The sequence below is a fragment of the Portunus trituberculatus genome, chromosome 44, assembly GCF_017591435.1.
Source record: "Portunus trituberculatus isolate SZX2019 chromosome 44, ASM1759143v1, whole genome shotgun sequence".
NCBI lineage: Eukaryota > Metazoa > Arthropoda > Malacostraca > Decapoda > Portunidae > Portunus > Portunus trituberculatus.
In genome coordinates, this window is record NC_059298.1 from 15,386,217 (window position 1) to 15,401,613 (window position 15,397).

The 15,397-nt window shown below is 36.8% G+C and overlaps 1 protein-coding gene across 2 annotated transcripts in view; it reads left to right on the forward strand.

Annotated features, from left to right (window-relative positions):
- LOC123519046 (protein SHQ1 homolog) overlaps nucleotides 1–15,397 on the forward strand; it is a 73,558-nt gene that overhangs the window by 51,998 nt on the left and 6,163 nt on the right. For both annotated transcript variants that reach the window (XM_045280190.1, XM_045280189.1), the window contains exons 4-6: nucleotides 4,692–4,822; nucleotides 5,536–5,728; nucleotides 9,808–10,016. In XM_045280190.1, the coding sequence (XP_045136125.1) occupies nucleotides 4,692–4,822; nucleotides 5,536–5,728; nucleotides 9,808–10,016 (533 nt within the window). The remainder of the gene's footprint in view (nucleotides 1–4,691; nucleotides 4,823–5,535; nucleotides 5,729–9,807; nucleotides 10,017–15,397) is intronic.

A 15,397-nucleotide genomic window follows, 5' to 3' on the forward strand; every position in this document is an offset into this window, starting at 1 on the left:
TCATGGTACCGCATACAGAACTTATGTACCACATTTCCACAAGGCTTTCCATTTAATCCATTGTAGAGTCACGAGTTCAGGTGGTTCTTTTAACTTTTAAGGAAGATGCGGTCTCACCAGCCTTCTTAGTAGAGTCTGCTGACTTGCTGATGGAGACAAGATGGTGGCAAGCAATGTTATTAGTTTTCTGGCCTCTCCCTTGTCTGTGAATAATACCCAGCTTCACTTCCAGAGTAAGACACTTCCTGGTCTTCTTAGGAACGTTAGGCCACATTGCAGGGCGTTTTGGTGGTAAGTTGAACTAGGGAAGATGAGCTGCTGGTGACGCTGTTATGTTTTGAATGGGGAATGAGTGGTGCACATGATCTTGATCTTGATCTTGATGCTACAGGTGACGCAAAATTTCTTCTGAGTCAGACCTTTGTATCGGCAGCGCCTGTGTTGTCCACGAGAGGCTTGATCTTGATCTTTATTCTATAGGTGTCTCAGGATTTCTCCTGAGGCAGGCCTTAGTACCAGCAGCTCCTGGTGTATTCAAAAGCCTGTCAGCTTGCATGATACGGTGGGGCTTTCAAATTTGGAAAAAATTACCTGGATAAAACTTCGTTAAAGTGAGTTTGGTGTTTGTTAAACAAGCAGATGGTAGTAAAACGAAACCTTTGTTGTAGCGAAATTTCACCTTTGTTAAACGGGGGTTGCATATATATATATATATATATATATATATATATATATATATATATATATATATATATATATTATACAGTAGAGACTCAATACTTGAACATCCAAATATTCTAACTTTTCAATACCCGAATGCAAAAGTTTGATTTATACTGGAAAAAATACCTGATAGCTGAGCGTCCACACTCATGGTTGTAAACAAAGGCTCCCTGGCGTCCCCTTTCCCTCCACCAGTTGTGACTTGTGCTGCCGCAGTCATCAGAATAACATTTTCCTGCATTCTATCTGTAGTTTTTCATTTATAAACTAACATTAACACCAAAGGCTCATTAGTGGTGAAAATACGAGTATAGGTAACTTGATTTACGCGATAGGCGCTTTCCAAGAGGCATCACATATATAAAAATTTGCGTAAATCAAACACGTAATTCTCATAAGAAACAATAGATAATAAGAGGGATGCGGGATGTGGTCCAAAAAAATTTGTACAAAATACTCTTTATTTGGCTAAATTAACATGTTTTTATTATTTACCATTCTAAATACTAGAAGTGTATTTAAAGTAAAGGGAAAAGCAAGAAATAATAAGAGAAAGCAAAAAATAATAAGAGAAAACAACAAAACAAAGAATGCGTAAACACAACACTCACTGCATCACTGCCTTCACCACTCACACCACAGTCAGTCACCATCTTTTTCTGAGCTTTACCACTTTATCAAAAATGCACTTTTCAAAAATAATCCCACATGCAGAAGATGAAGGATGTTTTGGGGCCATCTTGGTGAATTATAGGCAGATTGAAGATTCCATCTGTACTCAGTGCTGGCAGACTGCAAATGAGGCACTAGAAGAGCAGAGCTCCCACCTATTGGCCAGCTGCGGAACTCTCTGGCATGCAGTTTCAAATTGCATCTGGCGCTCAGTTTGAAAATGCAGTTGGGCCAAATTGCATATAAGCAAATCGATCACACAAATTAAATTAATTACATTTTTTTGGTTGCGTTATAACAAAAACACGTAAATCGAGAGTTACCTGTATCTGGTAATCAAACAGTCACAAATTTGGTGGTATACAAAGCTCTGTCATCTCTCTTCTCGCAGCCACCACTGTACCATTTTGATACTGTATTACTGGTAATACCTGTTTACTGATATTACCTAATACCGGTACACCGGATGCTGGTGCGCATCCCTAGTCCTGCCGCAGTCTTGAGATAAATAACATTCTTCTGCATTCTGTCGTTGTTTTTCATTTAGAAACTTATGATGACACCAAAGAGATTTATTAGTGGTGAAAATGAGGAATCTGGCGAGAGTGCAAGTGTTAGTGAGCCACAGCACTCCATTAGTGGATTTACAGGAATCGCACCTGGAGAAGCTTTACAAAGACATTTTTATAGATGGTGACTCATCTTCAGGTGACCTCCCTCCTCCTCCCCACCCTTCTCCCCTCCTCTTCTAAGTTATCCATTTCCAGCCTTCACCTACGGTATGTACAGATCAAAATAAAAAAAATACATTAAAATTTTTATAAACTTGAGGTTTTGCCAAGATTGGAACGAATGATCTGATTTATAGGTGTCAATAGTTGAATTTTTTAATACTCGAACAGCCATTTGGAATTAATTAAGTTTGAGCATTTAGTCTCCACTGTATATATATATATATATATATATATATATATATATATATATATATATATATATATATATATATATATATATATATATATATATACACACACACACACACACACACACACACACACACACATACACAGTGGAGACTCAATACACAAATGTCTTAATAGTCAAACTTTACAATATCCGAGTGCAAAAGTAGGATTTAATACTCAAAAAAATACCTGAGAATTGAACGTCCACACTTGTGGTTGTGAACAATAATATTCTTGTGCATTCTGTCTGTAGATTTTCATGTATAAATTTCCATAAACACCAAAGGCTTATTAGTGGTAAAAAATATTTGGTAATCGAACAGCTGCACACGTGGTTGTAAACAAAGCTCTGTCTTCTTCCTAGCTGCAGCCACCATTATTCATTTCTGATATGGGTTTTATTAAAAAAACAGCATACTGTATACCAATGCACATCTCTGGTCTTGCCGCAGTCTTGGGAAAAAAAAAAAAAAAAATCTTCTGTAGTTTTTCATTTGCAAACTTTTTATGGCACCAAAGAGGCTTATTAGTGGTGAAAATACGAAATCTAGTGAGAGTGCAAGTGTTAGTGAACAATAGCCCTTCAGTAGCGGGTTCATAGGAATCACACAAGGAGTAAAATTACGACGACATTTTCATGGATAGTGACTCGTCATCTGATGACCTCCCTCTTCCTCCCCACTCTTCTTCCCTCCTCTTCTACGTTATCCATCACCAGCCTCCACTTACAGTACGTACAAATCAAATAATATTAAAAAAAAACTGAGTTTTTTCAGGTTTTGCTAAGAATTACCTGATTTATTGGTATCGATGGTCGAACTTTTTGATCCTTGAACAGCCACTTGGAATTAATTAAGTTCGAGTATTGAGTCCTCACTGTATACGTCATCATCATCATCATTTTCATTTAATGTCTGCATTTTCCCATTCAGGGTAGGGTTGGACGGGCAATGATTGCTTTCCATAACTGGCTATCTTGTCCCATATGATTTTCTATTCCCAACAGATTCATATCCTCCATCACACATTCCCTCCACCTTTTCTTTGGCCTTCCCACTAGCCATCAGCCTTCAACTCTCACCTCCTCCACCTCGCTCAACACCTCCCACTGCCTTTCTCTCGTGTCCAAACCATCTCAGTCTTTTCTTCCTCGACTCAACAGTGAGATCTTTAACTCCACTTATCTCTGTTACCTCACTACTGGAATTACCATCTTGCCACCTCACTCCTGCCATGTATCTCAGCATCCTGTGGTCACAGCTTGGTAGAATATCTGTCAGTCTGTTTGTCAACGTCCATGTTTCTGCTCTATACGGAAGAGCACGTTTGATACAGGCTTCATATACCCTTCCCCTGATCCTTAGTTTTATGATGCAGTTTACCAATAAATTGGCAACTTCACGTCATCTTCCCCATGCAGCTGCTGTCCCTGCTGTCCCTGCATCTGCTTCATAGTCTAACATATCTCCCAAGTAGCAGAACTGTTGTACCTCTTCCAACACACCTCCATTCACCTCCAACCCGACATCCTCGTCATCACCACCGCCATCACCACCACCACCACCACCACCTTCCTCCTCCCACATACATATTGAACATATAAAGTTCTACGGCCCTCTGAGAATCCTCAGACCTGAGCCTTGTTGGTGAGACACCAATTGTTACACATAGTACACAGCACTGAGTTTGCTTCCACTCCTCTTCCACAACATCCACATGGCCATCTCCCTAACTGAATTCTTTCTCTTATTTAATTTTTGGTCAGCATTAGTTTTATCTTCTCCATGTTATTTTCAGTCCCATCTGCTCCATCTCCTCCTTCCACCTATTAAACATGTCAGTCACTTCTTTCCTTGATTCTGCTGTCAATATCAAATCATCGGCATAGATTAGCTCCCACAGGCCATCATCTCCTCTTGCCAGTTTTAGTAGCCTCCTCCACTACTGAGAAAGAGTAGTGGACTAGGAGTAGGTCCCTGGTATTCTCCTACTCTCATGTTAAAGTCCCTTGATGTTCCTGCCATTGTTTTCACTTGTGATATTGATTCCTTATACAGAGACATGACTGCATTCATGAGCCTTAGTGCCCACTCAATTGCTTTCCTTGGCAATCTGTTAAATGCCTTCTCTAAATCAACAAAGTCATGGAATAGCTTCTTCTTCCTTTCACTTAACTTCTCCTGTATTTGCCTCATTATAATATATATATATATATATATATATATATATATATATATATATATATATATATATATATATATATATATATATATATATATATATAAGTAGATTGATAGAAAGATGGATATTTGTATAATGTTTCTTTTTCAGGTAATGACTCAGAGAAAGATGAAGATTTTGATTTTTCATGTGAACAGACCTTGCCTGAAGAAAATATAGTGACCATGGGCTACAAGTATGGCTTTGGGAATAATTCAACTGGTGTTTTTTCTGTTCTTCAGGTAACCTAATGTACATTGTGTTAAATATGCCATAAATCTTCATTCCTCTGGAGAAAGAAATAATTTAGTTTTTACTCCAAAATAAATGTATAAGAAAAAGTTGCCAGATTTATGTACCAAAACATTTCTTGCAGGTTTAACATTGATCTTTTCCCTGTTTTTAAACAATATCACAGTACCATTACTTGGCACTAGTGTCATTGTGAAGTCCCTGGCTGGCTGGCCTGCATCCTGGAGGTCTGAATTGCTAGCTATGATTTTCCTTGTTACCATGATTTTCTCTCTCTCTCTCTCTCTCTCTCTCTCTCTCTCTCTCTCTCTCTCTCTCTCTCTCTCTCTCTCTCTCTCTCTCTCTCTCTCTCTCTCTCTCTCTCTTTTTTGTCCACATTATTTGTTTCCATTGACCTGCTTCCCCTTGTATCAAATTTAGTGATAGCCACCTGAATATCTGTTCTTGTGATGTGCTTCATATCTTCAGCTTGGAGTTGCTTAGGCTCATCTTTGTTTCTTGGTTGTTCTCGAAATCTTGCATGATATTTTATTTCATGTTCACCCAATATTTCTTGCTCATGCTTTAATTGAAAATCAATTTTTCTTGTCTTCATTATCTTCTTTTCACAGTGACTGGATGAATGTATTAGATATATGTAGATTATGAGAATTTGTATATCTTGTGTTCCTCTGCAGCTTCATTTGTAGATTATTATTTGCAGAGTGAATTAAAAGATGTAGTGGATATCAATGATCCTGATAACAAGTCTGCTCCTGAGCGAAGGGAGGAGAGAGTTACGCAGGAAATGAGCCTCTTTGATGAAGATCACTATTTAGCTGACTATTTTGATGTGGACATGACACAGCAGTTCATTGAGTTCATCCCAGAATTTTACAGTATAACAAGTGATGAAGGTAAGTTATCTGCGTGTGGGTAAAGGTGATTGGGTGTGTGTTAGATTATCAACTGTAACACTGTCACAATAGTGGCATCACATTAAAAATAAACTTGATTATGGCAGTAGCTTAGTAGAAATAGAAAAGTCTACAAGATTTAGGGGAGCATCTGATCATTGAAATTTTGAAAAAAAAAAAAAAAATCTTTTGTCTGATTAGAATGTGTTATGGAATTAGGTAGCTTCAATCACATAGGGACTGCCACGTGTAGGCCTGGCAGCCTCTTGCAGCTTCCCTCTTTTCTTATGTTCTTATGTTCTTTCCTTCAAGAATAACTTTTTTATACAGTTTTGAAATGTTTTAAACTTCCTATGAACACAGCATAGATCTTAAACTTTTTTCTACTTTAAAAGAAAATAGAAACACTAAAAACTCCTTTTTAACTGATACACAATTTTTATATCGATATTCTTCTTCTCCAAACACGTATTGAGTTTTCTGTCAACTTGAGGAAAATCTTTTATAGCAAACGTTTTCAATATTTTGTACAGGTCCTGACCTGCGTTAAAAGAAGTTTAAAATAAATTCTATTTCAAATATTTTTATCAGATTACTAGAAATAATCTTTACTTAACACATTCCCTGTGATTGCCAGCGCAGCGAACTCTCCCACACTGCATTACAGGTAACTCTCGATTTACGCGATAGATGCATTCCAAGAGGTATCACGTATATCAAAATTCGCATAAAACAAATTTGTAATTCTCATAAGAAACAGTAGATAATAGAGGGGAATGCGGGATGTGGTCCAAAAAATTTTGTTCAAAATACTGTATTTATTTGGCTAAATTATCATGTTTTTATTATTTACCATTCTAAATTCTAGAAGTGTATTTAAAGTAAAGGGAAAAGCAAGAAATAATAAGAGAAAGCAAAAAATAATAAGAGAAAACAACAAAACAAAGAATATGTAAACACAACACTTACTGCGTCACTGCCTTCACCACTCACACCACAGTCAGTCACTATCTTCCTCTGAGCTTTTCCACTTTATCAAAAATCCACTTATCAAAAATAACCCCACAGTATAAAAGTAAACACTAGTAAAAAAATAAATGCAGACGCCAATGTTTTCACCCCTCACAAGCACTCGCCGTCGCTGTCCACTCTCTGGCGCGCAGTTTGAAATTGCGTCTGGCGCTCAGTTTGAAAATGTGGTTGGGCCAAATTGTATATAAGCAAACCGATTGGTCAAATTTGATTAATTATAATATTTTTTCGGTCGTGTATTAACAAAAATGTGTAAATGAAACACGCATAAATCAAGTGTTACCTGTACAAATAAATTGTCGTCATGTCAGTGCTGGTCAAGCCAGCAAAGTGGGAAGAGGAGGGTGTTGTCTGTAAGAACACCCAAATGAACTGACAACCTCAAAATGTTTGTCCACCAGTTGGTCACATCACATACCGTGCATGAAAAATCTGTTGACTTCTTTGCAGTACGTCCCAGTGGTGGACATACTTTATTTGTCAATATTCAGTGTGTCTCTATGCTGAATTTATTTATATATTTTTGTTTTTTTGTTTTGCATATTTGAAAAATGAATGCTACACAGTTTTATGGTGAACTTAGTTCAGCAGAAGAGAGAGAGAAGATAAAATAAGATAATAAAGATGATATCAAGAAAATTATGAAATTATGAAAAGATCAATAAAGAAAATTATTGAAGCTTATCAAGGAAAGTCCATGTTGTGATGTCTCAATTTGGATTATTTGTTATAGAAAAGATTTATGTTCTGAAGAAAATTAAAGATAATAGTTTTCTTAACATGTATTAGAAAAAAAGGAAATCTCAGTATTTTTTAGTTGATTTTTGTAGCAGATTTTTTTTTTTTTATTTATTATGTTTTGTTTCTTTACTAATGTTTATGTATACATGCAATTCAAAAGGGTCACCAATGGCTGCTTTTTATTTACAATTTTGTCCAAATAGTATCAGGAAAATATAAAAAAATCAATACAAATTTTTGAAGCTTGTCAAGGAAAGTCCAGTTGTGATACTTGTTTCAATGATTTGTTATAGAAAAGGTTTTATGTTCTTCTAAAGGAAAAAAATGCAAGATGATATAGCTTTTTACATGTACAGGTTGAACCTCCCAAATCCGGCAACCACCGGACCTTAGACTTGCCGGACCATGGAAAATTCCGAACTATAGATGGTCCCCAAAACACCTTCTATATACTTTCCCTGCATTATACTAGTGTAGCTGTAACATTGTTTTGATATGTGATAGTTGTACATGAAAAATATACATGCAGAAGTATACAGAAAAACACGTAAATTAAGTTCAGCATGGAAAATTTTTGCCTACGCCATTATCATCTCGCCGGACACAGGGACGTTAACAGCCTGCCGAAGCTTAAACCACTGTATGAGAGCCCTGTCTAAATCACTGCTTTTACCTTCCTTAAGTGTTCTACGAACCTCCTTGTTCTTCTTGCTCTCACAATCACTGTAAAACTTGAGAAGTTGATTCATCTGCTTTTTTATATCATAGACAGTTGATGAGCCAATGTTGTACTGTTGGCATAGGGTCCGTACTGAAACACCTTTATCTAGCTTCCTCAGTAGGTCCACTTTCTGTTACACTGATATTGTCTTATGTTTGCACTTTTTCTTTGGTTCACACACAGCACTATCACTTCCTGGTGGCTTGGAAGCCATGTTTAGGGGCAAATATTACAGAATAAAATGTTTATGCACCTGGTGGGTGGTGCTTGCAATGAGCGGCAGCATGGTACTGATCCAAATTTGACCCAGAATGCCCGGGCTCCAAAACATAGTACAGCGCCGCCGTGTCCTAGCGGCAGTCCAGCAAATTACTTTGGCCAATTAAAAATTCCGGCAAACAAAAATTTTGCCAGATTATAGGTGTTGCCGGATGAAAGAATACCGGATTAAGGAGGTTCAACCTGTATTAGAAAGAAAATAAGGAAACAAGAAGACTTTCTCATATAATTTTTGTAACAATATAAAACGAGATAAGCTTCATATTATTTATCAATCATTGTTTAATAAGCCCTTCTACACATACTGTTTATTGCAATTTTATTATATAATCTAATATTTATTAAAAAGTAAGATTAAAAATGTGATGTATGTGAAAACTGGTGGATCGCATCGCAACAGAGGATAGTAACTATTGACCCACAGGTGGGTTGTATTACAGGGAACGTGTTAAAGAAAAAAAACTTTTATGCTGTTCCAAATATTTTAGGGATTCTTAAAATATAGCATAGATAGTAAACATTTATCACTTTAAACAAAATAAAAACACTTTAGAGTTCCTAGGAGTGCAGCATAGATCATATACATTTATATGTTTGAAATGTATAAGCAAAACACTTAAAAAACAAACTTTTCAACTGGTACATAATTTTAACATCAATGTTTTTCTTCTCCAAATACTTCTTGAATTGTCTGTAAAGTTAGGAAAATCTTTTATAGCAGAATTTTCAATTTTCTGTACAGGTCTAGAGCTGCTTTAACATTTTCAAAAAATATGTTCTATCTTTCAAGAATAATGTTTTTATACAATAATGAAATATTTTAGACCTCTTAGGAATGCAGCATAGATCATAAACATTTTCACTTAAAGTAAAATAGAATCTTAAAAAAACTCAAGTTCTTTAATTCATACATAATTTTCATATCAATGTTATTCTTCTCCATACATGTAGTGAATTGTGTGTTAACTTAGAGGAAAATTGTTTTTAGGAAAAAATTTTCAGGTCCAGATCTACATTAATAAATGAGAGAAAAAAAGTCATACCTTTGTCTGATTGAATTATTAAGAACATGTTCTTTATGTTATGAAAAACTCTTGTATAGTGTTAGAAAATATTTTAGAATTTCTAAGAATGCATCATAGATCATAAACAAATTTTACAATGAAATAAGAAAAGTTGAAAAAAACAAACTTTTTCAATTGATATATTACTTTTATATAATTATTTTTTGTCCAATTGAATAATATGATATTATTTACATGTATACCTATAGTTCTTTAATTTGTGATGTTTATTATTATTGCAGTTGAATTCTCAGAACAAGATCAACAAGACATGTTGGAACTGCCACGTAAAGAGCACCTTTTGGACAAAGGAACCAAATCCATGGCTTTTCTTGGATTAGCTGATATCCTGTATGCCTGGTGCTACAATCACAGGATTACATTGGGAGAAAATTCTGTTGAATCAGCATGGAATGTTGCAAAACTAAGTTCAACATTTTCTTGGCTTGATGTGAGTATTTGATAAACATTAACTTTCAGGAATAATTCAACCAAAGATGTGTACACTGCTTCCCTGATGTCCTGTATGTCTTGCTTCATCATTAATGAATTGGCACATTCATTGATTTTTCCCTAAGGTACAAACAAAGCCATAAAGAAAGTTTTGCAGCATTGCTGAAACCTTCACAATCTGTTTGCAAGCTACTATGACTCGTGCTCCACTTCCACTTCTCTGTGAACAGAGTGCCCCTTGGATTTAGATGGGTTTGGGAAGGGTGGGCAGATATGGAGGCACTTGTCATGCACCACTTAGCTCTGTTAGTCCTGCCAACTTCATTTATTTAATGATCATAAATTGTTTCAATTCAAGTATTAAGTTACTTGAGGTCTTGCTGTGAAAGGGGGCAGAGTAGTGATGATGGTATTGGAAGCTTTGTGAAGCAAGTTTCCCCTGTTGAATGAAACCAAATGTCATAAGCTAGAATGGGATACAGGAGAGAGGAAGTGCAGTGATCACTGGTGCTGTCATCACTTACCATGTTTATATTATATAACTGATACATTGGTCCATCTTCTCCATGCTTTGTCTCTGTTAGATGTTGTCACATCTACTAATGAACCATTCTTTGTTTTTTAATTTTTGTACTGTACATGCAAATTTGCTTTCTTTTTTCTTATAGACTATGATATTCCTTTCATTTAAAACTTTTCCCAGTCTTTTGAAACTTGGCAGACTCCACCCCTTAATGAATCAAAATGGCCCTTCAAGCAAAAGGACAGATAAACAAGTATTAAAAGAGGGACTTCAGGATTTTAATTACGAGTAATTAAACATCATTTTGGTGTATGTGGGAAAGCAGAAGGGCACTCCATCTTTTTAATAGAAACTGTATGTTAGTAACACACTACATTAAATGAAGCAGTTATGATAAGCAGACTCAATCCTCCAACCACACAATATCATGCCTCACAACACCTAAACTTTAATGAATTTTGTTTGAATCTTTCATTTGAGCATATGTAGTTAGATAGCATTGAAATTGTACTAACTTTTTTTCTTATTTAAAGATGCTAAAAAATCTGAGAAGTAAGAATTTATTGGTAATATATGCTTTCACTACACCTTTTTGTGGTGTTCACTTTTACAACATTAGAGTAATTCACACTGAGATAATATTTAAAACATCAATAATTCAAAGCCTCTCTTTCTTGGATTCATCTTCTAATACTAAACACCTCATATGTAATACTTTTTTTAATTGTTTTAGCAACTCTTCTTGGAACTCGTATGTTCCAAATAACACTTTCCGAATCCTTTTTGAACATTCAAACATTGATTTTATTTCTAATGTGATACAATTACAGTTAATATTAGAATATGGTCTTTATCTAAACTAGAATCCTTACAAATGGTTAATAAGTTTTAGAGCCCCTGAGAATGCAGTGTACATTAAAAACTTTTTTCCAGTTCAAAATAAGATAAACATACTGTATTTTATGGCTCACAAGATGGATGGGCTCATAAGACACACAGTTTTGGCTGACGTTGAAATAAAGAAAAAAGGTTAAATGAGCGGATTTAAGCTCTGAATATGAATTGAAGGATTTCACATTGACGTTTGAAGACTCACTTGCATTTAGATCACTATCCTAATATTTTGTATTTAACACCTTTGCGCCGGATGTTCATAAAGCCCGCCTGGCTGATATACAGGGTGCTCGGCCACGCGAGAGCTTTGAATGAGTTTTAGAAGTTTTAATGTTTTCTCTAATACGTCAGGAGCAAATTATCCAATTGAAAATATGTTAGTGCTGTGAGAATGCTCATAAATTCTGCTGCTATCAATGCATTTATCTTGGAATGTTGACTCAAAGTTTTTAGTTATTGACTGGTGAAGAGAAGACAACTTGAAATTTTCTATATACACACTTTATTCGGCGTCCAGAATCAAATTATAACGTGTTTTTCTTGTTTTTTTTTATTTTGTTATGTTACTACAACTAATAATGAAGCCACTGATATAATATCTGTGAGGATAAATGAGGCGCCCCGTGCCATATTGTCGTAACCCCGGAAAATTTAGATTCTGAGTTAACAGTTGCTCGGTGTAGGGGAAGGGTGTAAAAGTCATATGCTAAGGTCGGCCAAGCTAAAACTCAACCATTTGGGCACCTAAAACAAGGTGCAAAGTCGCGCAAAAACATGACAAGGAAAGTCGAAACTAACATGTTGCATCCCGAGCTGTGTTGTATCTCCACGCTCACAGCTGCTGGCAGCCAGCCAATCAGCAGCGCGTAAGCATGTGACGTCACACCCACGCCGCACCTCAGCCAATGAGAGGCATGTTTTCCTTCTCTCTCTCTCTCTCTCTCTCTCTCTCTCTCTCTCTCTCTCTCTCTCTCTCTCTCTCTCTCTCTCTCTCCCTCTCCCTCTCACGTGCGTTGTCCTTTAACTCGCCATGGCAAGACCTATGCTACTTTTCCTGAAGTTATGGCTTCTACCAGCGCCCCTTCAACTTCCCCAGCCTTGGATTGTATTTTAGGTAAAGAAAATGCATAAATACATACTTTTACCTTTAGTCAACCCTTTCGAACAGTAATAGAAAATGAAACATACTTGGAAGGATAATGAAAGTTGCGCTAATAATAAATTATTCATTTTTCGCTCAAAAAAAATTCATATAAAATTGAGTTTTGCAGCTATCATCATGAAATCTTCACACACTCCTAATTTAACATTTATTCTTAAACTAGCACCTTAGAAAACATTTCACCTAAAAAAAAATTACCACTACGGAAATAGGCTAAAAAAATCTACGGACATGAACCCAAAATTTTCGGATTTACTATTGAAAACCACCATAACTAAACAAAACTACCCGAGATCTTTCATTTGATGTATAATCTTATATAATTCTGACCGATTTCCTGCGTGTTTTCAGTGTTTAACTTTGAGCGCGTTTTACTCAAAAGTAGGGTTGACGGGGTTACGACAAAATGGCACAGGGCGACTCAAATGCAGCCTTCGAGGGTAAAAAAGTGATTGAGATTGAAAACATAGCATGCGAGAAACTTGACCCGGCATATATCTGCTTGTTGCCTCCATATACAGGCAAGCCCCGCTTAACAAAGGGGTTACGTTCCTAAAAAACACTTCGTTAAGCGAACCGATTATAACAAGTTTAACCCCTGACTTGAACTTTCATTGAGAGTAAACAAAGCAAGAGTGCATCATAGTAGAGTGAAAGGTTTAATGAAAGCAAAAATTATGAAGTTAAACATGTAGCCAGTTTAATTTAAGTCATTATAATGTACACTAATGTATGTATGTACGTAACTTTATAATGTTGATGACCTTAAATTTATGAAGGGAGGGAGGGTGAAACGTGAAAGACACTAACCGGCAACCTGTGGAATGTAAACAAAGGGCGCATCATTGTATCACATACAAAACTTATGTACCACATTTCCACAAGGCTTTCCATTTTATCCATTGTAGAATCATGAGTTCAGGTGGTTCTTTTAGCTTGCAAGGCTTCTTAATAGAGTCTGCTGACTTGAAAATAGTAGAGACAGTAAATGTAGGCAAGATGGTGGCGAGCAATGCTAGCAATGCTATAGTTTTCTCGCTTCTTGTGTCTGTGAATAATATTATCCAGCTTCACTTTGAGAGTAAGAGACTTCCTGGTCTTCTTAGCAACACTAGGCCACATTGCAGGCCGTTTTGGTGGTAAGTTGAGCGAGGGAAGACGAGCTGTTGCTGATGCTGTTATTGTTTTGAACAGGGGAGTGAATGGTGCGCATTTTGTCCACATGAGGCTTGATCTTGATCTTGATCTTGAATCCACAGGTGTCCCAAGATTTCTCCTGAGGCAGGCCTTAGTATCGGCAGTTCCTGGTGTATTCAAAAGCCTGTCGGCTTGCATGATACGGCAGGGCTTTCAAACTTGGAAAAAATTACCTGGATAAAACTTCATTAAAGCGAGTTTGGTGTTCATTAAACGAGCAGATGGTAGTAAAATTAAACCTTCATTGTAGCGAAATTTCGTTGTGTGAACCTTCTTTAAGCAGGGGTTGCCTGTATTATGCTGCTAATTTTCAGTCAACATGTCACGGTCTCTCTCTGATTGTTTTACAGCAATGTATAAGGAGATTCATGAGCTGAAAGTCCTCATTACATGTAGCCCATATTTGCAAAGCAGGATACACAACGAGTCAACATATACCTGCTATGCATAATATAAATTGCGTCTACGTGAAATGAAAAAAAAGCGAAATAAAGAAAGGGGCAAGGGGGAAAGAAATAAAGAAAACATATGATTGTGTAGAGGAGGAAGAATGTCGAAAAATTATCAGCAATACAACTCTGTTATTATCAGTCAGAGAGCTGCCAGATACTCCTTTGTCATCACAGACAATGTATGTGTGTACATGTGTGTGTGTGTGTGTGTGTGTGTGTGTGTGTGTGTGTGTGTGTGTGTGAGAGAGAGAGAGAGAGAGAGAGAGAGAGAGAGAGAGAGAGAGAGAGAGAGAGAGAGAGAGAGAGAGAGAGAGGCAAGGAGTGGTGGTGTTGGCACCTTGGTGTCTGAGAGAGAGAGAGAGAGAGAGAGAGAGAGAGAGAGAGAGAGAGAGAGAGCAAGGAGTGGTGGTGTTGGCACCTTGGTGTCTGAGAGAGAGAGAGAGAGAGAGAGAGAGAGAGAGAGAGAGAGAGAGAGAGAAGGAGTGGTGGTGTTGGCACCTTGGTGTCAGAGAGAGAAAGAGAGAGAGAGAGAGAGATAGGCAAGGAGTGGTGGTGTTGGCACCTTGGTGTCTGAAATAGAGAGAGAGAGAGAGAGAGAGAGAGAGAGAGAGAGAGAGAGAGTTCCTAATTTTAGACGCAAGGCGGGAAGAAGGTGGTGCATACTGTAGCTCATTTTTTGTGATTGGTGGGAACAAGGATGGTGGGAGTAGCAATAAGATTTCAAGGACAGCATACGGCATCCTTACTTAGTAACCAACACAAAGTACTGGATAACTCAATAGAAGAAGAAACAATAGAAATATGACACCTGTGTAGGTGTCATTGTATATACTACTGGGGCTTCATGACACCTATGTAGGCGTCATTGTATTAAAAGGGTTAAAAACAAGGATGGTGGGAGTAGCAATAGGATTTCAAGGACAGCATACGGCATCCTTACTTAGTAACCAACACAAAGTACTGGATAACTCAATAGAAGAAGAAACAATAGAAATATGACACCTGTGTAGGTGTCATTGTATATACTACTGGGGCTTCATGACACCTATGTAGGCGTCATTGTATTAAAAGGGTTAAAAACTTTAATATTTACTAGTAACGTATGTACCAATCTTGTTGTGAGATATAAACATTTACTTGGTTTATGCCTT